The 26530-nt window shown below is 47.1% G+C and overlaps 1 protein-coding gene across 2 annotated transcripts in view; it reads right to left on the reverse strand.

The window, feature by feature from the left end:
- Positions 1-26530, reverse strand: part of OSBPL2 (oxysterol binding protein like 2) — a 338773-nt gene that overhangs the window by 62957 nt on the left and 249286 nt on the right. For both annotated transcript variants that reach the window (XM_063959309.1, XM_063959310.1), the window contains 2 exons: positions 24830-24962; positions 5279-5354 (listed from right to left, as the gene is read on the reverse strand). In XM_063959309.1, coding sequence (XP_063815379.1) covers positions 5279-5354; positions 24830-24962 — 209 coding nt within the window. The remainder of the gene's footprint in view (positions 1-5278; positions 5355-24829; positions 24963-26530) is intronic.

Raw genomic sequence — 26530 nt, forward strand, 5'->3', positions numbered from 1 at the left:
CTTCCTTGTGGAATGGGCCTTAACCGATTTAGACTGTGGCAGGCCTGCCTCAGAATGTGCAAGTTGAATTGTGTTACAAATCCAACGAGCAATCGCCTGCTTAGAAGCAGGCGCACCCAACTTGTTGGGTGCATACAGTATAAACAGCGAGTCAGATTTTCTGACTCCAGCTGTCCTGGAACATATTTTCAGGGCCCTGACAACTCCTAGCAACTTGGAGTCCTCCAAGTCCCTAGTAGGTGCAAGGCACCACAATAAGCTGGTTCAGGTGAAACACTGACACCACCTTAGTCCGCAGCTCTGCCCTGTCCGAATGGACAAACAGATATGGGCTTTTTTGAGAAAAAACCACCAATTTGACACTCGCCTGGTCCAGGCCAGGGCCAAGAGCATGGTCACTTTTTATGTGAGATGCTTCAAATCCACATATTTGACTGGTTTTAAACCAATGTGATTTGAGGAATCCCAGAACTACGTTGAGATCCCACAGTGCCACTGGAGGCACAAAAAAGGGGTTTGTATATGCAATACTCCCTTGACAAACTTCTGGACTTCAGGAACTGAAGCCAATTCTTTCTGGAAGAAAATTTACAGGGCCGAATTTGAACCTTAATGGACCCCAATTTGAGGCCCCTAGACACTCCTGTTTTCAGGAAATGCAGGAAACGACCGAGTTGAAATTTCTTTGTGGGCCTTCCTGGCCTCACACCACGCAACATATTTTCGCCACACGTGGTGATAATGTTGTGCGGTCACCTCCTTTCTGGCTTTGACCAGGGTAGGAATGACCTCTTCCGGAATGCCTTTTTTCCCTTAGGATCCGGCTTTCCATCGCCATGCCGACAAACGCAGCTGCGGTAAGTCTTGGAACAGACATGGTACTTGCTGAAGCAAGTCCCTTCTTAGCGGCAGAGGCCATAAGACCTCTGTAAGCATCTCTTGAAGTTCCGGGTACCAAGTCCTTCTTGGCCAATCCGGAGCCATGAGTATAGTTCTTACTCCTCTACGTCTTATAATTCTCAGCACCTTAGGTATGAGAAGCAGAGGAGAGAACACATACACCGACTGGTACACCCACGGTGTTACCAGAACGTCCACATCTATTGCCTGAGGGTCTCTTGACCTGGCGCAATACCTGTCCCGTTTTTTGTTCAGACGGGACGCCATCATGTCCACCTTTGGTATTTCCCAACGGTTTACAATCATGTGGACAAAAACTTCTCAATGAAGTTTCCACTCTCCCGGGTGGAGGTCGTGCTGAGGAAGTCTGCTTCCCAGTTTCCATTCCCGGGATGAAAAACTGCTGACAGTGTTATCACATGATTTTCCGCCCAGCGAAAAGTCCTTGCAGTTTCTGCCATTGCCCTCCTGCTTCTTGTGTCGCCCTGTCTGTTTACGTGGGCGACTGCCGTGATGTTTTTCCCACTGGATCAATACCGGCTGACCTTGAAGCAGAGGTCTTGCTAAGCTTAGAGCATTATAAATTTACCCTTAGCTCCAGTATATTTATGTGGAGAAAAGTCTCCATACTTGATCACACTCCCTGGAAATTTTTTCCTTGTGTGACTGCTCCCCAGCCTCTCAGGCTGGGCTCCGTGGTTACCAGCATCCAATCCTGAATGCCGAATCTGCTGCCCTCTAGAAGATGAGCACTCTATAACCACCACAGGAGAGACACCCTTGTCCTTGGATATTGGGTTATCCGCTGATGCATCTGAAGATGCGATCCGGACCATTTGTCCAGCAGATCCCACTGAAAAGTTCTTACGTGAAATCTGCCGAATGGAATTGCTTCGTAGGAAGCCACCATTTTTACCAGGACCCTTGTGCAATGATGCACTGTTTTTAGGAGGTTCCTGACTTGCTCGGATAACTCCCTGGCTTTCTCTTCCGGGAGAAACACCTTTTTCTGGACTGTGTCCAGAATCATCCCTAGGCACAGCAGACGTGTCGTCGGGATCAGCTGCGATTTTGGAATATTTAGAATCCACCCGTGCTGATTGTAGCAGTATCCGAGATAGTGCTACTCCGACCTCCAACTGTTCCCTGGACTATGCCCCTATCAGGAGATCGTCCAAGTAAGGGATAATTAAGACGCCTTTTCTTCGAAGAAGAATCATCATCTCGGCCATTACCTTGGTAAAGACCCCAGGGTGCCGTGGACAATCCAAACGGCAGCGTCTGAAACTGATAGTGACAGTTCTGCACCACGAACCTGAGGTACCCTTAGTGAGAAGGGCAAATTTGGGACATAGAGGTAAGCATCCCTGATGTCCCGGGACACTATATAGTCCCCTTATTCCTGGTTCGTTATCACTGCTCTGAGTGACTTCATCTTAATTTGAACCTTTGTAAGTGTTCAAAAAAATTTTTTTAGAATAAGTCTCACCTAGCCTTCTGGCTTCAGTACCACAATATAGTGTGGAATAATACCCCTTTTCTGTAGTAGGAGGGGTAATTTAATTATCACCTGCTGGGAATACAGCTTGTGAATTTTTTCCTATACTACCTCCTTGTCGGAGGGAGACTTGGTAAAGCAGACTTCAGGAGCCTGCGAAGGGGAAACGTCTCGACATTCCCATCTGTACCCCCGGGATACTACTTGTAGGATCCAGGGTTCCTGTACGGTCTCAGCGCCATGCTGAGAACTTGTCAGACGCGGTGGAACGCTTCTGTTCCTGGGAATGGGCTGCCTGCTGCAGTCTTCTTCCCTTTCCTCTATCCCTGGGCAGATATGATCTTATAGGGACGAGAGGACTGAGGCTGAAAAGACGGTGTCTTTTTCTGCAGAGATGTGACTTAGGGTAAAAAACGGTGGATTTTCCAGCAGTTGCCGTGACCACCAGGTCCGATGGACCGACCCCAAACAAGTCCTCTTCCTGTATACGGCCATACTGTGCCGTTTGGAATCTGCATCACCTGACCACTGTCATGTCCATAACATCTTCTGGCAGTTATGGACATCGCGTTTATTCATGATGCCAGAGTGCAAATATCCCTCTGTGCATCTCGCATATATAGAAATGCTCTATAGTCAATAAAATACTGTCCCTGTCAAGGGTATCAATATTTTTAGTCAGGGAATCCGACCAAGCCACCCTAGCTCTGCACATCCAGGCTGAGGCGATCGCTGGCCGCAGTATAACACCAGTATGTGTGTATATACTTTTTATTATATTTTCCAGCCTTGTCAGCTGGTCCTTGAGGACGGCCCTATCTATAGACGGTACCGCCACTTGTTTTGATAAGCGTGTGAGCGCCTTATCCACCTTAAAGGGTGTTTCCCAACGCGCCCTAACTTCTGGCGGGAAAGGGTATACCGCCCATAATTTTCTATCGGGGGGAACCCACGCATCATCACACACTTTATTTAATTTATCTGATTCAGGAAAAACTATGGTAGTTTTTTCACATCCCACATAATACCCTCTTTTGTGGTACTTGTAGTATCAGAAATACGTAACACCTCCTTCATTGCCTTTAACGTGTGGCCCTAATAAGGAATACGTTTGTTTATTCACCGTCGACACTGGATTCAGTGTCCCTGTCTGTGTCTGTGTCGACCGACTAAAGTAAACGGGCGTTTTAAAACCCTTGACGGTGTTTTTGAGACGTCTGGACCGTACTAATTGTTTGTCGGCCGTCTCATGTCGTCAACCGACCTTGCAGCGTGTTGACATTATCACGTAATTTCCTAAATAAGCCATCCATTCCGGTGTCGACTCCCTAGAGAGTGACATCACCATTACAGGCAATTGCTCCGCCTCCTCACCAACATCGTCCTCCTACCTGTCGACACACACGTACCGACACACAGCACACACACAGGGAATGCTCTGATAGAGGACAGGACCCACTAGCCCTTTGGAGAGACAGAGGGAGAGTTTGCCAGCACACACCAAAACGCTATAATTATATAGGGACAACCTTATATAAGTGTTTTCCCTTATAGCATCTTAATATATATATAAGCATATCGCCAAATTAGTGCCCCCCCTCTCTGTTTTAACCCTGTTTCTGTAGTGCAGTGCAGGGGAGAGCCTGGGAGCCTTCCCTCCAGCCTTTCTGTGAGGGAAAATGGCGCTGTGTGCTGAGGAGATAGGCCCCGCCCCTTTTTCGGCGGCCTCGTCTCCCGCTCTTAACGGATTCTGGCAGGGGTTAAATATCTCCATATAGCCTCCGGAGGCTATATGTGAGGTATTTTTAGCCAAATTAGGTATTCATTTGCCTCCCAGGGCGCCCCCCTCCCAGCGCCCTGCACCCTCAGTGACTGCCGTGTGAAGTGTGCTGAGAGGAAAATGGCGCACAGCTGCAGTGCTGTGCGCTACCTTTAGAAGACTGAGGAGTCTTCTGCCGCCGATTCTGGACCTCTTCTTACTTCAGCATCTGCAAGGGGGCCGGCGGCAAGGCTCCGGTGACCATCCAGGCTGTACCTGTGATCGTCCCTCTGGAGCTGATGTCCAGTAGCCAAGAAGCCAATCCATCCTGCACGCAGGTGAGTTCACTTCTTCTCCCCTAAGTCCCTCGTTGCAGTGATCCTGTTGCCAGCAGGACTCACTGTAAAATAAAAAACCTAAGCTAAACTTTCCTAAGCAGCTCTTTAGGAGAGCCACCTAGATTGCACCCTTCTCGGCCGGGCACAAAAATCTAACTGGCTTGGAGGAGGGTCATAGGGGGAGGAGCCAGTGCACACCACCTGATCCTAAAGCTTTACTTTTTTGTGCCCTGTCTCCTGCGGAGCCGCTATTCCCCCATGGTCCTTTCAGGAACCCCAGCATCCACTAGGACGATAGAGAAATGTCAGTTAGGAGCTGACTGGCAGGTCCTTTATCACCTTCCAATTTATCACTTCACCGAGCTTAATAAATCTGCCCCTCTGTACCTGCTATGCGCCCATTGTAAAAGTGTAATTCAGCCTGTTAATTTGTAAGTCAGTGACACCACTATAGCATTTCGAAATGGTAACCAGTTATCATAAGAATGGAGGCTATACCATGGCAAGGAATCGGCAACATCAGTAAGAGAAAATTATGCCCGATTCCTCTGTAATGTCGCTCGATTCTAGTACATACTGGTTACACCAACAGCGTGGCTATTTGTGAAACTTTCATAATACGCTTGAAGGTCTACAGTCTGTCTAGATACAGTATGTGGTTTCCCAATTACAAGCTCTGTGGTGCTGGTTCCAAACTGCTCTACAAAACCTGAAAGTTCTTCAGCCATTGGCCACAATAAACGTTCTGAATGTGATAAAATAATATGATTTCTCCACACTTACCAGTCCGATGCATTTCTTCAATATGCTCCACACACTGAAGTTGTTTCTAGAGAACATGGGGGCAGGAAGAGAAATCCTAAGAGGAAGAGTGCAAACAAATCAGTTATTTGTACAAGAAGGCAGGACCAAAACATGACCGGTGCACAAGATGGCACTGTGGCGGCCCATCTTGCTTGGAGAACTACAATAGAAAACACAATAATTTGAGTACAAAATGTCACTGATGATCTGATCAGAATGGATTTGTGGGCCACAAAATAAAACTTACAGTGCACCAATCGAGTGATTTACCATTTGTGGCTTTCCTCTCAGCAATAACCTGCCTATGCCAGTGTAATAAATATACACCATTTTAGCAGCATAAGGTATAAAATGGCAAGAGGATAAATTCTTGACCTGTGTTACATGACATGTTCCTCACACCATGTATTTCAAATGACTTTCATTAACATGCTGCCCAACTAAATCCACTGTATATTAATCCCTAATTTAGTGACTGAAATCAATGCAAAGCACTGTGCATGGGCTGGAAGCCAGGACTGGGTTACAATCCTAAAACACATTACATAACTAAGAGCTCTCTGAAACTCAAAGCTAAAATATCCACCGCCTTTATAATGCCACCTTCGCTTCCCACCAGGCTTATTCTCAGCTAATATAACAATTCCACTATAAATCACCTGCTTTCTAACCGCACCCACGCTACAATGCCAGTTTTGGTGTTAGTTAGTGGGAGTACAGTACTAATAATGAGTATACTTGGTTTCAACATAACCTATTGCAATGTAGAAGCCATGAATAGGTGATGGGGTTAAACATAATTGTGACAGGTGGGTGTTAGGAATAACGGAGAGAATATATAATTTATCTAGGGGGGTGTAGAATGTACTAAAAGAAAATCATGACAAGTCTGGCAGAGAGGTGACGATGGGACTACTGATTTGACAGGTCAAAGTCCCCTGTCAGACACAGGCAGCATTAAATCCACACAAAAAGACACCTTAGACAGAGCTTGAATGCTTCTCATCTATTGCAGCATAGGCTATCAACCCACGGCTGAAATTTTATTGTTATGATTAATACCTGTAGAGGTCATATTAAGTAACACTTCATTAAACAGTGTTTTTTTCCACAAAAGACTAGAGAGTCTTACTGGGAAAAGAATAAAAATTAAATGGCCTTTATATACAACTGGAGGTACTAAAAGCTTAAAAAAGGGCAATTTAGAAACATATGCTGTGCTTGAAGAATCTAATTTTTTATAATATTATGTATTTTTTGTGTTTTATATACAAATATATATACACCACAGAACGCAAGGTTAATTGAGTGACCTCAATTAGCTTTGCAGTCTGCGGCAGACCGCAGTTTTCCACCATAGACTATAATGGGGATTTTTTTTTCCCCCAAGACAGACTATGCGCTCCACTTGATTGGCAGGCCAGGAGCGCATGCTAATCAGGAGAGCGCTATGACGTGGTACACCCCGATCGACTGTCAGGTCTCTAAGTGACAGAAGTCACGAAGGGACCAGTCATTCAGGAAAAGGCTTACAGTATGTTCGGCTGGTTCGGATTGATGCATAGTTTGTTTGTTTTAAAACCCCTGGATGCCTACATGGACTGAAGAGGACTGATCTACACTGGAAATAGGTGAGTATATTATTTATATATATATATATATATATATATATATATATATATATATATATATATATATATATATATATGGGTTCACTACGGCTGGCCGGCGGTCGGGCTCCCGGCGACCAGCATCCCGGCGCCGGGAGCCCGACCGCCGGCTTACCGACAGCTTGGCGAGCGCAAATGAGCCCCTTGCGGGCTCGCTGCGCTCGCCACGCTACGGGCACTATTTTATTCTCCCTCTATGGGGGTCGTGGACCCCCACGAGGGAAAATAAGTGTCGGTATGCCGGCTGTCGGGCTCCCGGCGCCGGTATACTGAGCGCCGGGAGCCCGACCGCCGGCAAACAGAAGACCACCCATATATATATATTTTTTTTTTTTTTTTTTTTTACAGGTACCCTAAGTATTCTACTAGTGAAGGGGGACATGAATGGCTGCGTGGGATGTAGGTAAGTATGTGTGTGTGTCTGTATGTAAGTGAGTGTGCAAGTATGTTTTCATAAAGTTATACTGTCACTGTGTGTGTGTATCCTGTGTCTTTTTTTAATGTTTTTTTTTCTGTGCAAATACAGGTACCAGCGAGCCCTTTAACGCCCCGCATGCTGGTACTTGTGGTCCTCCAAGTACCAACATGCAGGGGAGGCTTGCTGGGACTTGTAGTTCCACGAAAAAAGACATTTTATATATATATATATATATATATATATATATATATATATATATATATATATATATATTTTTTTTATTTATTTTTTTACACAAAGAAGCTATGAAGTAGCCACCCACAGCCCAGGAGTGGCAGCTTCATCCCTGGCACTTGGGTGGCTGGACGGGTGGGACCACTTTATTGGGGGGGTCCCCACTCCCCCAGGGAACCCTGGCCAGGGGTGACTAGTGGAGTATTTAATGCCACAGCTGCAGGGACCTATATAAATGTGTCCCCCAGCTGTGGCATTATCTCCTTAACTAGTGGAGCACGGTGCTGGTTTAAAAAATACGGGGGGGCCCTACGTCCTTTTTAACCCATATTTTTGGACCGGTCCTACAGCCTGGTGATGGTTAAGATAGGAGAGCCTTTGGGGCGTGGCTTGGCCGAGCATGGAGTAAGGAGCTAGGAGTTAGAGCTCCGTCTATCCTGCTTTCTTTATCCTGATTACCCCGCTGGTGATCGCTCCAGACCTGGCTCACCCTTTGTGTCTCTTGGCCCTGCACATTTTGAGGGGTCTGCGGGACTGTGTTTCTGCCCTGGGCGGCCGCTGGACGGATCGCGGCCTACACCGCTCTGCCTCACTCCTTCCGTCTGGCGGCGCCATATTGAGAACTAACAGCGGAGGCCGGGGACGCGCTGGGCCGGAGCTCCCTTCACCCGTGCCCTCTGCTGTTTCTGCTGATCCGGAGGTCGGCGTGTGCCCCTGTCTCCCTCCACCTAGCGACTGGCGGGCTGAATGTCCCTGTGTGGCGGTGATTGTTGCTGACAGTGCGGGGGTGCATCTATCTGCACGGACCGTCCCTCCTCACGTCCCCTGCCTCCCTGTACTGCTGGTCGGAGCCTCCCTGTCTGCACTACTCTGCCTGCGGAGCTGCCTGGATACCTGCAGTTATCCTACTCTACCTACACTGCTGGTTGGGGTTCACTACGGCTGGCCGGCGGTCGGGCTCCCGGCGACCAGCATCCCGGCGCCGGGAGCCCGACCGCCGGCTTACCGACAGCTTGGCGAGCGCAAATGAGCCCCTTGCGGGCTCGCTGCGCTCGCCACGCTACGGGCACGGTGGCGCGCTACGCGCGCCACACTATTTTATTCTCCCTCTATGGGGGTCGTGGACCCCCACGAGGGAAAATAATTGTCGGTATTCCGGCTGTCGGGCTCCCGGCGCCGGTATACTGAGCGCCGGGAGCCCGACCGCCGGCAAACAGAAGACCACCCGCTGGTTGGCGCTTCCCTATCTACACTACTCTCCATGAGGGTCCACTTGAAAGCCTACTGCTGATTATACAGCCTGACTGCTGCCACTAAAGATTTCCTTTTCCCTGCTTGTGTTCATTCACCTACGTGAGACTCTGGAAGCCTGAAGATTTTACAGCCTATGGTGAGCACGTATTGTTTGTTCTATATCATCACTGCGGGAGTCCTCTATTTGTTATTGCTACTTCTACCTCCATCCCCGTGTTCCACCCGTGTCCCGTCATGGTGCGTGGGGGCAGTGCTGCTGCTGCTACCGCTGCTGCTAAGCTTGAAAAATATGCTAGAGGCTCTCAGTCCTCCTCTCAACCCACCCGGGGTGCTGCTCCCCCATCCCCCCCTTCCCCCTCGGGGACACCTCCTCGAGAGGATGACACGTCCCAGTCGACGCAGCAAATTCTTTTGGCCATATCCACGTCCGAACACAGAGTCATGGATAAAATCGGCCAAGTACAGGTGGATATCACTTTAATCAGACATGACATGCAAAAGATTCGTGAATGGGTGGGGGAGGCGGAGCACCGTATCTCCGACCTAGAAGACGTCACCAATCCTCTTAAAGATACAGTTTCTAATCTCACAACTCAGATGTCGGCAGTTAAGGCGAAGCTCTCTGATATTGAAGGAAGGCTGCGTCGTAATAACGTCCGCTTTGTGGGCCTCTCGGAGAGAGCGGAGGGCTCCTCCCCAGAATCTTTCCTGGAAACATGGCTTCTCCGATTATTTCAACGCGATGACTTTGGTCCTCAGTTTTCTGTGGAGAGGGCGCACAGATTGCCTGCCAGGGCTCCTCTCCCGGGCGCACCTGCACGCACTTTCATAGCCCGTTTCCTACACTACAGGGACCGGGATGCGGTCCTGCGGCTGGCCCGCACACAGGGTCCTTTGAAATTTGACAACCATGATATTTCTGTTTATCCGAACTTTGCCGTAGATGTCCAGAAGTCGCGTGCGCAGTTCCTTCAGGTCAAAAGGCAGCTTCGTGACCATCAAATCCAATATGCCATGTTGTTTCCGGCACGTTTAAGGGTGGTGTATGATGGCTACACACACTTCTTCAATACCCCTCAAGAGGCGGAGGCCTGGCTGGAGCGTAGACCTCGGGCCCCTAACTGAGGACTGTTTCTCTCTCAGGGGTCGCATTGTTTGCCGGGTTTTGTACTCCTGCTATTCATGTAGCGGGGACGATCTTTAAGTTTAGGAGCTGAATGCTAGGATATAGCCTTTTTGTAGAGGCAATACTTGTCTCCACTCCCTGGGGTTGTTATAGGTTTTCAGCCTTAGTTTAGTTGGGTTTTTTGGGATCCAGGCGTGTCTAGTTTGGGATGGATATGCAGGGAGGGGGGGGGGGGGGGGGGGGGGGTTTGGGCAGTTTCGGGTTTGTTTGTTTTTCTTGTATATGTATTGCTCCATGTGTCACTGTTATTTTTTTTCTTGAACTGCAATGTGTCTATGTTTTTTCTTATATATGCCTTCTGGTCTCCGGATGCTCTGCCTGCTTGCTGGAGGGGGGCCGCAGTGGTCCCTTTGCTCCTTCTTTCTCTACACTCTGGGTTCCTCTCTGTTACGTGCCCTGCTTGCCTTGGATTTTCCTCCTCTCCTGCCTCTCCATATTCGCCCCTTGCTTCTTTTCTCCTTCTGTCCTTTCTTTCTTATACTCATGGCTGCAGGGGTTGATGGACTCCGCATACTCGGCTGGAATGTGAGGGGCCTGAATGACCGCATCAAGCGGGCTCTGGTTCTATCACAGGTGAGGAAGTATAAGGCAGATGTCATATGCCTCTCCGAAACGCACTTGGTTTGTACTAGAACCTTGGCTCTCAGGAAGCCCTGGGTTGGTCTCTCCTATCATTCCACCTTTTCTGCTAATTCCAGGGGGGTTTCAGTTTTGCTGCGGAAGTCTGTTAATTTCCATTTAGTTCAAAAGCCAAATTGACCAATATGGCAGGTATGTATTCCTTAGGGCCTATGTTAACCGTACACTTTTGCATATACTTGCTGTTTATATCCCCCCCTACAATAATGAAGTACTCCGACAGGCAATGTCGTTTATTGCTACTTCTCCATCAGCACCGGTCCTTTGCATCGGAGATTTCAATAATGTTTTAGATAAAGTTTTAGATCGGTGGGCTGAGCTTCCCCCCCCTCTACTTCCCCGTCCCCCACATCGTTTGCGAGGCTGGTTGCCGAGCTTGGGCTCCTGGATGTTTGGAGGTTGAGACACCCCAAACAACTACAATACTCTTGACACTCGGCCAGCTTTCACACGTTCTTGAGAATAGATTTGGCCCTCGTTTCCCCTGATCTCACTACTAGAATACTAGATGTCCAGTACCTACAGAGGGGAATCTCGGACCACTCACCCTTGCTGGTGGCCCTAGATTCTGTGCCTGTCTGTGGGGCTAAACTTTGGAAATTGAATCCCTTTTGGTTGACCTTGTTGACTGATCATGAGGCCTTGGCTCGTGAATGGAGTGATTTTGAGGTTCATAATGCGTCCTGTTCTGATCAACTGGTTAAACATGATGCATTTAAGGCTTCGCTATGGGGCTCCTTCATACGACAAATAGCTAGTGTCAAGAAATCTAGTAGGGAGGAGGAGGTGCGCCTGGAGCTTGCCTGCTCCCAATCTGAGTCTGTTTACCTTACTACTAAGACCCTTGGTGACCGAGTGAGGTGGGATTTGGCCAGGAAAGCCTGGTCTGACCACTTACTTGATAAATCAAGGCGCAAATTACTTTTCTCCCAGCATACCCTCTATTCACAATCGGACACGGGGGGTAGTTACTTGGCTTTTCTAACTCGGGGGGAGAGAACTGGAGGTTCCATTCAGCAGATCTGTGATGCCCAGGGCGATATGGTATATGCCACTCCTGAAATAGCCCAGGTTTTCCAGTCCTTTTATTCCTCGTTGTATGCCTCTAAAGTCACTTATACCTCCAGTCAACTACAGCAATATCTTTCATGTATTGTCTTACCGCAGTTGTCCCAACAATCTATGGATTTTTTAGATGCTAATATCACTCCAGAGGAAGTTGAGGCAGCTATTGCCTCCTTCCCTAATAAAAAGGCCCCGGGTAGCGACGGTATACCGGTTGAAGTCTATAGACAATATCGTGCATACTTTGTCCCCTATCTTTTGACTCTCTTTAATGCCTTGTTGGAGGGTGCTCGTTTGCCTCCCTCTATGTCCGAAGCTATTATTGTGGTGATCCTCAAACCAGGTAAGGACCCTACAGCCCCAGAATCCTACCGCCCAATCTTATTGCTACCTACTGATGTCAAGATTTTGGCCAAAATTCTGGCACTTAGACTCAATAGTGTTATCACTTCGATCATTCATGATGATCAGACAGGATTTATGCCAGGCAAGTCCACTCTCCAAAATTTGAGACGACTGTTTTGTCACCTGCAGATGGGGGACCAGCCCGAGCCGGGGGCTGTGGTGGTTTCCTTGGATGCTGCCAAGGCCTTCGACTCTGTGGAATGGGAGTATTTGTGGGAAGTCCTTAGACGATTTGCTTTTGGCCCCAAATTCATACGCTGGGTACAATTACTCTATTCCTCCCCCGTGGCTCGAATATCTGTCAATGGCTATGTAACATCCCCATTTTTTACTATTGACAGACATGAGGATGTTATTGCATTATATGCCGATGACATGCTTTTGTTTCTCAGAGACCCTCATGCTTCCCTGACCTCCCTTCTAGGTATTGTTGATACATTTGGCCTCTATTCCGGCCTGACTAACAACTGGAATAAATCTAATGTCTTTCCCATATCTGGTATTCTTCCTGACCCATTGCCTATTGTGTCCTCCTTGACCTGGACCCTTCGCTTTCAGTATCTTGGTGTCTGGATCACTCCTAATGTTAAGTCTTTTGTACATCAAAACATTGACCAGGTCACGGTGGATCTGAAGCGACGGATTCATGTATGGAAGAAGCTTCCCCTTACTGTCACGGGTCGCATTAACTTGATCAAGATGGTGATACAACCAAAATATCTTTATCTATTGCAGCACTCTCCTACTTATATCCTCAAGAAAATTTTCACTAGCATTGATAGTGTGCTTTCCTCTTTTGTTTGGGGCGACAAAACGCCTAGGGTTGCCCTGAGAGCTCTGGTTAGGGCTAAATTGGATGAAGGTTTGGGCTTTCCCAATCTCCGGGCCTATTATCTAGCTGCTCAACTAGCACATTTGTCTAATTGGATTCCCAGTAGGGATAGTCCCACGTTTGAGAGATTCTTTGCCGAGTATGTGGGGTCTCACTTCTCCCCTGTCCAGTTCCTTCTCTCTGCCTTTTCTACTGCTGGTCTTCCTCCTTTACTCCGTCAGTCGCTACTTGTATGGCGCCAAACTCACTCCTACTATGCATGGCGAGGTACAGATTCTGACACGCCACTTTGGTTCAACCCAGCGTATAGGGAGTTATTGCAGCTCTCACAGGACAACATATGGATTGGGGCGGGCCTTACCACAGTTTCACAACTGTATGATAATGGTGTTTTCAAATCTTTCACATAACTGCAGGAGGAGCTTGAAATATCCAATAGATCCTTCTATCGCTATCTACAGCTCCGCCATGCGGTGTGCAGGCACAGTTTGGGGCCTCGCCTCCGTCCATTTCTGATTCCCTGATTAAAGACATGGTTATGAATTTGGGTACAAGTCACCAAGTTTCCATTTTATATGGTAGTCTTAATGCCCACATCTGGCCGAATATATTTGACCAACTTATACTTAAGTGGGAGCAACATATTGGCTCACTTACAGATGACCAATGGCTCCAGGTGTTGTGCTCTCCTAAATATACTACTCAGTGTGTCAAATACCAGCAGGTTTATTTCTTTGTTTTGCATAGGACGTATAGAACTCCAGTTTCTTTATGTAAAGCAGGTCTATGGCCTGGTAGTACCTGCCCAAGATGTGGTGCCCCTGAAGCTACCTTTTGGCATTTATTATGGCTGTGCCCCACTGTATATGCCTTTTGGGAAGCAGTTTGGTCGGACATTCTGCTCACTGAACCTACGCTGCCCCCCCTCTCTCCTACACTATGCATGTTTGCGCTAGACTTAGAGGAATCCTACTGCCTGGCATTGTACAAATATGTTCTTTGCCCGACTACCTTAGCTAAGGTGATTATAGCGCGTAATTGGTTTGCTACTTCTTCCCCTAATGTGTACAATTGGCGAGCTCTAGTGAATGAGGTGTCAGGACATGAGAGGTTTACACATAGGTCTAGAGGGACCCTGCCCCATTACTTCAGCAAGTGGGATAGGTGGAATACCTCCCGTCTGGAGCACTATTCTCTAACTGATTGAGGCTTAGTATGTGAATTTGCGAGATTGTCGTGACACTTATTATCCTTATCTATGTGACACTGTGACACTGTATGCGAGTTTTGCTACTGCGGGTTTGCATGTTACCGTGCAACCAATTATATTATTTGAGTTTGCAAAATGTGCAAGTTTAGCGCTTAACTTGCACATCAGTGCAAACTCGCACTCTATTACATTTGGCCTTATATTAACGAACACACACTAGGGTTAATTTTGTAAGACTAAATCAATGCATAAAAGGGATCAATGACTATCAATGACCCTAGCGGTGTGCGACAGCAATCCTAGTCATTATGCTGCACTGAAATTTGCTTATATTATTATTATTTGTGCAGTATTTACAGATAAGCAGATGACAAACTTCATCAGCATGAATAAATCGACAGCTACTGGAAAATCCTGTACTAGCATGCAGCAGAGTGCAAAGGCACTATACTCAGTGGTGTAAGTTCATCCAAGACGCCCGGAGGCAAGATAAATATTGGTGCCCCCCCCCTGTATTTAGACAAAAAAAAAATATATATCTATCTATCTATCTATCTATCTAGAGAGAGCGAGATAGCAAGAGAGAGCGAGAGTGAGAGAGCAAGAGAGAATAGTTATCTTGTCAACTATAACTATGTCCGCCATTCTTTGCAAGCATATCAGCGTATGCTTGAAGAAAATTCCAAAGGACAGTTCTTGCGGTAAGAGCTGTTCTTTGTGATGATAGGACTTTGAGTTTACTGACCCGGAATCCAATCTGCGCATGCGTGGGCTGACGTGTGCTGTGTGCTGCTGCGTGGGTGCTGGGAGGGATCCAATTGGGCAGAAGGACTTAGCAAAGGGGAAACGGGGGGAGATGAAGCAACGGAGGTCTGACGGGGGGGGGGGGGGGCAGACCAGAGTGAATCCGAGGCGAGCACGGTTTTGCCTCTTCTAATCACAACACCGCCTCGCAGGGGCAAATGCAGGATTTTTATGGGGGAGTTAAGTTTTCCATGTGTGTGTGTGCAGTAATAGACACATGAATACACATATATGTGTGTCTCTAAATAAAAAAAAAAAATATATAGTATATATATATATTTATACACACACAGTATATATAGCACACATGCATTTGCCGCCCCACACACATATGCATTACAGAAAATATAGGCTGCTGCAATCATAATAGCCCACCACCCCTGCAAATATTGACTGTTGCAATAATTATAGATCCCCCCACCCCCAGTACTACCATCCCAGCAAATATAGACAACAGTCGTCTATTGTAGATCCCATCTCTCCACCCACACATATACATATTTCCACCAATCCCCCTCCCTCATCTAGCAAATATAAGCGGCAACAATAATTTATAATAGACACATCCCCCCCTTCACATACACAAGCAACCTGCCCGGGCTCCAGCACCACTGCATGCACCATACAGTTTGAGCGCTGTCTTTCCTGCAGACCAGTACGGAGAAAGAGCCCCATAGGAAGTTACTGCAGGAGAAGAGCTGCTCGCTGCGGCTCCCCCTGCATTAGATTCAGGCAGCCGTCTCAGTCGAGCTCCACTTGATCAGCTGCGCCAATGCTTCGGCGGGCGGGGGGGGTTTCAAGGTACTCAGAAACCCCTGTGGGTGCGTATGCGGTGCCTCGCACGTGTCCCCCCCTCCCGCAGCAGCCGCAACTCCTCTTCCAAGTCCTACAGCCACTGCAACCGCGCAGAAGAGGTGAGCGCTGGAGGGACATTGTGGCCGACGCGCATACAGGCATGAGTCAGTCTGACTCATTACGGCCGGCACAGACCTGAGACAACGGAGGCGAGATGCCCCCTTTAGGCCAGGAGCCCGGCTGCAGCCGACTCCGTTGCCTCTCGGAGTTCCGCCTCTGACTATACAGTACGGGAAAACATCAACACATCAGAAGATTTGGTGACAAGTCCCCTTTAATTATAGTTTTGTGCTGGATGAAAGTTGTAAAATCTACCTGAATAGTTCAGTTTCAAAGTTTAAACGGTATTGGTTTACAGAAAATAATAGTGCCCTTATGCAGTGTGCAGAAGCTCAGTCATTTACAGTAGAGAAAGGAGCAGGTATCAGTTAAAAACACACATTTAAAAAATAAAACTCCTCAAATATAAGCAATAAAATCAGAATTATTTATGCAGGTATCATTTATCATAGGTTTTACATGGGTGTAGTATGGTATGGTGGCGGCCGGGATCCCGACCGTCAGCATTCAGACAGCTGGGCGAGCACAAATGAGCCCCTTGTGGGCTCGCTGCGGGCAGGGTGGCCTATTTCCTCTCCCTCCAGGGTGGTCGTGGACCCCTAAGAGGGAGAATAGTTGTCGGTATGCCGGGTGTCGGGATTCCGGCGCCGGTATACTGAGCGTCGGGATTCCAACAGCCGGCATACTGAATACCACCCGCTTTACATATATTAGTATTACTAATGTAATGTACAGTAATGCCACTTTGACATGTATGAAAGCCCATATGAGTAGGGCCATTCCTCTACATCTTCTCTACAGAAATATGCTAACCACACACTGTATTTATGCATCTATGTGAATATCTAAACTATTTGTATTAGTCTGTATATATGCATCTTGTTGTCTGTCTGTTCCCCTTATACTGCATAGCTATGCAGAACCTTTATCCTATATAATAAAAAGCTAACACTGCTCCTCGCCTCTATGGGGGGAGTTCAAGTGTTTTGCGCACCGGCAAGCCACTAGATGGCGCCCGACAGAGTTATTCAAGTGTTTCTCCATTCGGGCGCCTACTGAAAATAAGATTTTACTTACCGATAAATCTATTTCTCATAGTCCGTAGTGGATGCTGGGGACTCCGTCAGGACCATGGGGGAATAGCGGCTCCGCAGGAGACAGGGCACAAAAGCAAGCTTTTAGGATCACATGGTGTGTACTGGCTCCTCCCCCTATGACCCTCCTCCAAGCCTCAGTTAGGTACTGTGCCCGGACGAGCGTACACAATAAGGAAGGATCTTGAATCCCGGGTAAGACTCATACCAGCCACACCAATCACACCGTACAACTTGTGATTTGAACCCAGTTAACAGTATGATAACAATGAAGTAGCCTCTAAAAAAGATGGCTCACAACAATAATAACCCGATTTTTTTGTAACAATAACTATGTACAAGTAATGCAGACAATCCGCACTTGGGATGGGCGCCCAGCATCCACTACGGACTATGAGAAATAGATTTATCGGTAAGTAAAATCTTATTTTCTCTAACGTCCTAGTGGATGCTGGGGACTCCGTCAGGACCATGGGGATTATACCAAAGCTCCCAAACGGGCGGGAGAGTGCGGATGACTCTGCAGCACCGAATGAGAGAACTCCAGGTCCTCCTCAGCCAGGGTATCAAATTTGTAGAATTTAGCAAACGTGTTTGCCCCTGACCAAGTTGCAGCTCGGCAAAGTTGTAAAGCCGAGACCCCTCGGGCAGCCGCCCAAGATGAGCCCACCTTCCTTGTGGAATGGGCATTTACAGATTTTGGCTGTGGCAGGCCTGCCACAGAATGTGCAAGCTGAATTGTACTACAAATCCAACGAGCAATAGTCTGCTTAGAAGCAGGAGCACCCAGCTTTTTGGGTGCCTACAATATAAACAGCAAGTCAGACTTTCTGACTCCAGCCGTCCTGGAATTTTATATATATATATATATATATATATATATATATATATATATATATATATTTTTTTTTTTTTTTCAGGGCCCTGACAACGTCTAGCAACTTGGAGTCCTCCAAGTCCCTAGTAGCCGCAGGCACCACAATAGGTTGTTTCAGGTGAAACGCTGACACCACCTTAGGAAGAAACTGGGGACGAGTCCGCAGTTCTGCCCTGTCCCGAATGGAAAATCAAATATGGGCTTTTGTAAGACAAAGCCGCCAATTTTGACAATCGCCTGGCCGAGGCCAGGGCCAACAGCATGGTCACTTTCCATGTGAGATATTTCAAATCCACAGATTTGAGTGGTTCAAACCAATATGATTTGAGGAATCCCAACACTACGTTGAGATCCCACGGTGCCACTGGAGGCACACAAGGGCTGTATATGCAATACTCCCTTGACAAACGTCTGGACTTCAGGAACTGAAGCCAATTCTTTCTGGAAGAAAATCTATAGGGCCGAAACTTGAACCTTAATGGACCCCAATTTGAGGCTCATAGACACTCCTGTTTGCAGGAAGTGCAGAAATCGACCTAGTTGAAATTTTTTCGTGGGGCCTTCCTGGCCTCACCCACGCAACATATTTTTACCACATGTGGTGATAACGTTGTGCGGTCACCTCCTTCCTGGCTTTGACCAGGGTAGGTATGACCTCTTCCGGAATGCCTTTTCCCTTAGGATCCGGCGTTCAAACCGCCATGCCGTCAAACGCAGTCGCGGTAAGTCTTGGAACAGACAAGGTCCCTGCTGGAGCAGGTCCTTTCTTAAAGGCCGATGCCACGGTTCCTCTTGGAACAGACATGGTACTTGCTGAAAGCAAATCCCTTCTTAGCTCCCGAGGCCATTAGTCCTCTGTGAGCATCTCTTGAAGTTCCGTTTACCAAGTCCCTCTTGGCCAATCCGGAGCCACGAGTATAGTTCTTACTCCTCTATGTCTTATAATTCTCAATACCTTGGTTATGAGAAGCAGAGGAGGGAACACATACACCGACTGTTACACCCACGGTGTTACCAGGACGTCCACAGCTATCGCCTGAAGGTCTCGTGACCTGGCGCAATACCTGTCCCATTTTTTGTTCGGGCGGGACGCCATCATGTCCACCTTTGGTCTTTCCCAACGGTTCACAATCATGCGGAAAACTTCCCGATGAAGTTCCCACTCTCCCGGGTGGAGGTCGTGCCTGCTGAGGAAGTCTGCTTCCCAGTCGTCCACTCCCGGAATGAACACTGCTGACAGTGCTATCACATGATTTTCCGCCTAGCGAAAAATCCTTGCAGTTTTGCCACTGCCCTCCTGCTTCTTGTGCCGCCCTTTCTGTTTACGTGGGCGACTGCCGTGATGTTATCCCACTGGATCAATACCGGCTGACCTTGAAGCAGAGGTCTTGCTAAGCTTAGAGCATTATAAATTTGCTCTTAGCTCCAGTATATTTATGTGGAGAGAATTCTCCAGACTTGATCACACTCCTTGTGTGACTGCTCCCCAGCCTCTCAGGCTGGCCTCCGTGGTCACGAGCATCCAATCCTGAATGCCGAATCTGCGGCCCTCTAGAAGATGAGCACTCTGTAATCACCACAGGAGAGACACCCTTGTCCTTGGATATAGGGTTATCCGCTGATGCATCTGAAGATGCGATCCGGACCATTTGTCCAGCAGATCCCACTGAAGAGTTCTTGCGTGAAATCTGCCGAATGGAAGCGCTTCGTAATAAGCCACCATTTTTTACCAGGACTCTTGTGCAATGATGCATTAGGAGGATCCCGATTAGCTCGGATAACTCCCTGGCTTTCTCCTCTGGGAGAAACACCTTTTCCTGGACTGTGTCCAGAATCATCCCTAGGACCAGCAGACGTGTCGTCGGAACAACTGCGGTTTTGGAATATTTAGAATCCACCCGTGCTGTCGTAGAACTACTTGAGATAGTGCTACTCCGACCTCCAACTGTTCTCTGGACCTTGTTCTTATCAGGAGGTCGTCCATTTTCTTTGAAGACGAATCCTCCTTTCGGTCATTACCTTGGTAAGGACCCGGGGTGCCTTGGACAATCCAACGGCATCGTCTTGAAACTGATAGTGACAGTTCTGTACCACGAACCTGAGGTACCCTTGGTGAGAAAAGGCAAATTTTGGGACATGGAGGTAAGCATCCCTGATGTCCCGGGACACCATATAGTCCCCTTGTTCTTTGCTATCACTGCTCTGAGTGACTCCATCTGGATTTGAACCCTTGTAAGTGTTCAAATTTTTCAGATTTAGAATAGGTCTCACCTAGCCTTCAGTACCACCATATAGTGTGGAGTAATACCCCTTTCCTTGTTGTCGGAGGGGTAATTTTATTATCACCTGCTGGGAATACAGCTTGTGAATTGTTTTCAATACTGCCTCCCTGTCGGAGGGAGACATTGGTACAGCAGACTACAGGAACCTGCGAGGGGGGAAACCTCTCGACATTCCAATCTGTACCCCTTGGATACTACTTGTAGGATCCAGGGGTCCTGTACGGTCCCAGCGTCATGCTGAGAACTTGGTAGAAGCGGTGGAGGGCTTCTGTTCCTGGGAATGGGCTGCCTGCTGCAGTCTTCTTCCCTTTCCTCTATCCCTGGGCAGATATGACTCTTATAGGGACGAAAGGACTGAGGCTGAAAAGACGGTGTCTTTTTCTGCAGAGATGTGACTTAGGGTAAAAAACGGTGGATTTTCCAGCAGTTGCCCTGGCCACCAGGTCCCATGGACCGACCCCAAATAACTCCTCCCCTTTATACGGCAATACATCTTTGTGCCGTTTGGAATCTGCATCACCTGACCACTGTCGTGTCCATAAACATCTTCTTGCAGATATGGACATCGCATTTACTCTTGATGCCAGAGTGCAAATATCCCTCTGCGCATCTCGCATATATAGAAATGCATCCTTTAAATGCTCTATAGTCAATAAAATACTGTCCCTGTCAAAGGTATCAATATTTTTAGTCAGGGAATCCGACCAAGCCACCTCAGCTCTGCACATCCAGGCTGAGGCGATCGCTGGTCGCAGTATAACACCAGCATGTGTGTGTATACTTTTTAGGATATTTTTCAGCCTCCTATCAGCTGGCTCCTTAAGTACGGCCCTATCCGTAGATGGTACCGCCACTTGTTCTGATAAGCGTGTGAGCGCCTTATCCACCCTGAGGGGTGTTTCCCACCGCGCCTTAACTTCTGGCGGGAAAAGGTATACCGCCAATAATTTTCTATCGGGGGAAACCCACGCATCATCACACACTTCATTTAATTTATCTGATTCAGGAAAAACTACAGGTAGTTTTTTCACCTCACATATAATACCCTTTTTTGTGGTACTTGGAGTATCAGAAATATGTAACACCTCCTTCATTGCCCTTAACGTGTGGCCCTAAAAGAAAATACGTTTGTTTCTTCACCGTCGACACTGAAATCAGTGTCCGTGTCTGGGTCTGTGTCGACCGACTGAGGTAAATGGGCATTTTACAGCCCCTGACGGTGTTTGAGACGCCTGGACAGATACTAATTTGTTCGCCGGCCCTCTCATGTCGTCAACCGGCTTGCAGCGTGTTGACATTGTCACGTAATTTCCATAAATAAGCCATCCATTCCGGTGTCGACTCCCTAGAGAGTGACATCACCATTACAGGCAATTTGCTCCGCCTCCTCACCAATATTTTCCTCATACATGTCGACACACACGTACCGACATACAGCACACACATAGGGAATGCTCAGATAGAGGACAGGACCCACTAGCCCTTTGGGGAGACAGAGGGAGAGTTTGCCAGCACACACCAAAACGCTATAATTATCCAGGGACAACCTTTATATAAGTGTTCCTCCCTTATAGCATTTTAATATATATACATATCGCCAAATCAGTGCCCCCCCTCTCTGTTTTAACCCTGTTTCTGTAGTGCAGTGCAGGGGAGAGCATGGGAGCCTTCCCACCAGCCTTTCTGTGAGGGAAAATGGCGCTGTGTGCTGAGGAGAATAGGCCCCGCCCCCTTTTCGGCGGGCTTCTTCTCCGGAGTTTTAGATATCTGGCAGGGGTTAAATACATCCATATAACCTCAAGGGCTATATGTGATGTATTTTTCGCCATACAGGTATTATACATTGCTGCCCAGGGCGCCCCCCCCCAGCGCCCTGCACCCTCCGTGACCGCTGTGTGAAGTGTGCTGACAACAATGGCGCACAGCTGCAGTGCTGTGCGCTACCTGATGAAGACTGAGAGTCTTCTGCCGCCTGGTTCCGGACCTCTTCATCTTCAGCGTCTGCAAGGGGGGTCGGCGGCGCGGCTCCGGGACGAACCCCAGGGCGAGCCCTGTGTTCCGACTCCCTCTGGAGCTATGTCCAGTAGCCTAAGAATCCAATCCATCCTGCACGCAGGTGAGTTGAAAATCTCTCCCCTAAGTCCCTCGATGCAGTGAGCCTGTTGCCAGCAGGACTCACTGAAAATAAAGAACCTAAAAACTTTTTCTAAGTAACTCTTTAAGAGAGCCACCTAGATTGCACCCTTCTCGGCCGGGCACAAAAACCTAACTGAGGCTTGGAGGAGGGTCATAGGGGGAGGAGCCAGTACACACCATGTGATCCTAAAAGCTTGCTTTTGTGCCCTGTCTCCTGCGGAGCCGCTATTCCCCCATGGTCCTGACGGAGTCCCCAGCATCCACTAGGACGTTAGAGAAATTACTGTTATGTTGTTACGTCATTTTGACGGGTTAGTAACTAGTGGGAGGAAGTAGTCACAATGCCGGAGTTCGGGACCCCAACGGCCAAGATGCCGGCGCCGGAATCCCGACACCTATCAGAATGCTGGCACTGGCATACCAACCGTCAGGATCCCGAACGCAATTATGCTCAGGAGGCTTAGGGTTAGGCTGTAGGGGGAGGGTTAGGTTTAAGGCTGCGGGGAGGGAGGTTTAGGGTTAGGCTGAGGCAGGGGAGGGTTAGGCTGTGGGCATGGAGGGTAAGTGTTAGTTTGCTGCTGAACCTCTGTCGGGATGACCACCTGACGGAAAACCGCAGTCAGGATTTGGACCACTGCCATCTTCACTGCCAGTCTCAAAATCCCAACCCCTAGTGGGGTTTCTAAATAACAAATAATAATGATAATAATGTATTCTAGTGAAATAGCTGATGTATTTGTACTTTATTAAGCAGCAGGAAAACCAAAACTTGTAACTGGCCGGCAAATCTTACATACAGTAACTGATATGTACAGATCGCTTTTTGGTGGATCCATGATTAGAGAGATCACAGATGTCACAGCTAGCATAACGGACACGTTATGGCTAGCACCTTACATTTTTTTGTGCTTTAAAAGATTAGCTTCACCACATGTGGTTCCGTTTTCTGTAATGTATAGATGATTGTTGTCAGCAGTAGAAAGTTACGTCAGAAAAACATATTACTTTCTTGTTTCATATAAGAAAGTTTTCATTTTAAGGTGTATATAGAGAATGGGTAGAAACTGCGCACTGGGGTGTAACCGGGTGGTATTGGGAGTGCTGCTATTATCTAGCAAGACTGTCCAACTTACTGAGCTGGATAGTTGAATAAATACACAATGAGTATAGCGCTCAGTCCCTATAGGTGTTACTCGTTATTGTAATTGTAACTATGTGCTGTGGTGTACAGAATACTCATATTAATTTAGTGTTGAAACAATGTGATCTTTACTGTGCTCTAAACTTGGCAATACACAACTGTGTGATCAAACATGTCATTATAGAAATGAGATACATTTGTCTGCGTCTCACAGCACATGGTTACAACAGTAACACCTATAGGGATTGAGCGCCAAATGTGCTGCTGCACTGTTATGCAGCAGCCAGAAGAGCAGCTAACCAGGGCTTCTGCTGGGCTCCTCCAACCAGCCTGGGCTCAGGTAAGTAGTACCTCCTCCTCTCACAACTGAATGCAGGAAACTTCACAGAAATATCCTGCAAATGGCAAATTAATGCTGCACACCGCAGTGCCCATTATTATTAATGGGGGCTACTGTCTGACCGCTATGTACAAATGGAGGTTCTCTCAAAGGAAAGGGATCTTACAATCCCTCTCCCACAGCCTCTATCCGATACCGGACTTCTCAGGAGGAGACATTCGCAAATATGCAAGACCCCTCCGATGTGACCGGTATGTAACTTACATGGACAGCAGTTCTTGCTACCGCTGTCCCTGAGAATTAATTTTAGTACATAGATACTTTTGTTACAAAATGAAAAAGTAGCAGCACTGCCATGATTACCAAAAAATAGTCCACACAGTGAGATGAGAACAGTGGGCATTCTCACACCTTTAATTTGGAAAGTGTACTCCAGAAATTAAAATGCATTTGCATAAAACTAGTTTATGTATCTTAACACAAAGACTACAAAACCTTAAATAGTTATGTTCTAGCCTTTGTATAAATGCTGTACTGTGTACCTCATTCATGAATACATTTATATCATCACATGATGTTTTCCAACAATTCCCATTTATTTTTCCCATAGCAAAAAAGGGGTAAAAAAAACCAAACATGTTATATAACACACGCAGCACAAAAAGTGAAGAAAAAAAAAGCTATAGAATGATATATTGGCGTTAATAAATATGCAGCAGTTCAGTCACTTCTCTCTCTGTGGTGCCTAGCTGTAGAGTTTGGTCATATTAATCATTTTTCTGTTAGCAAACATGCAAAAAGTACTGAACTAGGTCCAAGGAACAGGCCATAATGGGGCTTATAGTTTTACAACAGCTGGAGAACTATCGTTTGCCTAATCATAGTGTAATAACATACAATTGTTTTGGAGAAGAGAAACTAGAAAAAATTGAAACTTCCTCATCAACTCTTGTGAAAATTTTCTGTCTCATTTTCTCTCTCTACTTCCGGGCATTTAAGTTGTCACTTTTAACCACAAACAAACTCACCGATGCTTTTTTACTCCATTCTCCTGTGGACCACTCTCCTCATCAGCCATTGTTTTCTGGTCTGTGAGCACCACCTCCGAGATCCGTGGGTTGGTATCTGCAAACTCTGCTGAGGAGTTGTCAGAGTCTGTGCCTGTGAGGGAGAGGACAGCAGGCATTATTGTGTAAAGCTGAGACTGCTCTGAACAGAGATTGCTGAAGATCAACCCATTATTTTGTGTGTGAGTGTGGTTTTTTTTTTTCTTTCTTTCTAAATGCCTTGTGGATATTGTGCAACAGTGAATAGTACTCCACGCTGACATGTCACGGCTAAAGTCCAGCCTTAAACTCTTTCCGGCTAAAATTTCAACCAAGCTTCTTATCTCACAGTAAATGCTTCATATTTTACGTGTTCATTTTACACTCAATATGATGAATGTTGATAAGGCTGTGGCAATAACAATTTGAAGCACTTGTATGAAAATAAAATAAATCAAAGGCTGATAAAATTTGAAAAGAAAAAGTGATTGGTTCAGAATGGAGGGAACATGAAACTATGTTCGACAACAAGCCAGGAAGACATTAATGGAACCACAGAATGCATTGGCACACACTATTCTGTAAATGAGATAACATTCTCAACACCAGTTTAGTTTACGGTAAGCAAGAGATTACTTCTATTCTTGCATATATTCTGTGCACACAGGTCCTGATCTTTACAAGACAGAGTGTAAGTTGCACTCTAAAGACCATATCTTCCATTATTCCTATTGCCAGGTACTCGATCACTAGGGAAAAGATACTGTATGTGCTGATAATGAGGACCTTCAGCATGGATTACTTCTATGGGACAAAACAGGTCCCATGGAAGTAATTGGAATACATATGTAATCCTAGGGGGCAGAACGCTGGCTGTCAGTATCCCTACAGCGGCATCCCAGCCGTCTGAATGACGGAAGCGGGGTGAACGCTAAGAGTCCCCCTGCGGGCTTGGATGCTCTCCACAGGATCTATTCCCACCCTATGGGTGTCGTGGACACCCAGGAGTGGGAATAGCCCCTGTGAGACAGCATTTCCCATTTCCGGCTGTTGGCAGTCGGGATTCCGGTGGGGATTCCAGCTGTCGGCATCCTGACCGCTGGGATCTCAACAGCCGGCAAATTGATTGCCTCCCCACAGCTCTCCCATAAAGAAACAAAAATTTTAACTAATGTAACTATGCTCTAGCCCTCATAGCCTGGGCTGGACACAGCTAATGTGAATGGTCCCACACACAAATGCCGCGACCAGCACCTGGCTATGATAAGTTAGCATGGTCCCATTATAACAGGAAATCTCAGAGTGTGTGGTCCCCCTTCCAAAACAAGACTGGCTGGAAAAGGTGAGCCCTGTTTCCTTAAAAGAAAATCGCACCATGGGGTTGATCCTAATATCTCTGGGCATAGGGTTATGGGGTAAAGTTAATCCACTCTCTCCTCCCCAGTGTAGAATGGTAAAAATACCACAGATGCTTCTTGATCTCTTAATAAAAGGTTTAGTAAAAATAAGATTTTACTTACCGGTAAATCTATTTCTCGTAGTCCGTAGTGGATGCTGGGGACTCCGTAAGGACCATGGGGAATAGACGGGCTCCGCAGGAGACATGGGCACTTTAAGAAAGAATTTAGATTCTGGTGTGCTCTGGCTCCTCCCTCTATGTCCCTCCTCCAGACCTCAGTTAGA

The sequence above is a fragment of the Pseudophryne corroboree genome, chromosome 3, assembly GCF_028390025.1.
Source record: "Pseudophryne corroboree isolate aPseCor3 chromosome 3, aPseCor3.hap2, whole genome shotgun sequence".
Lineage (NCBI taxonomy): Eukaryota > Metazoa > Chordata > Amphibia > Anura > Myobatrachidae > Pseudophryne > Pseudophryne corroboree.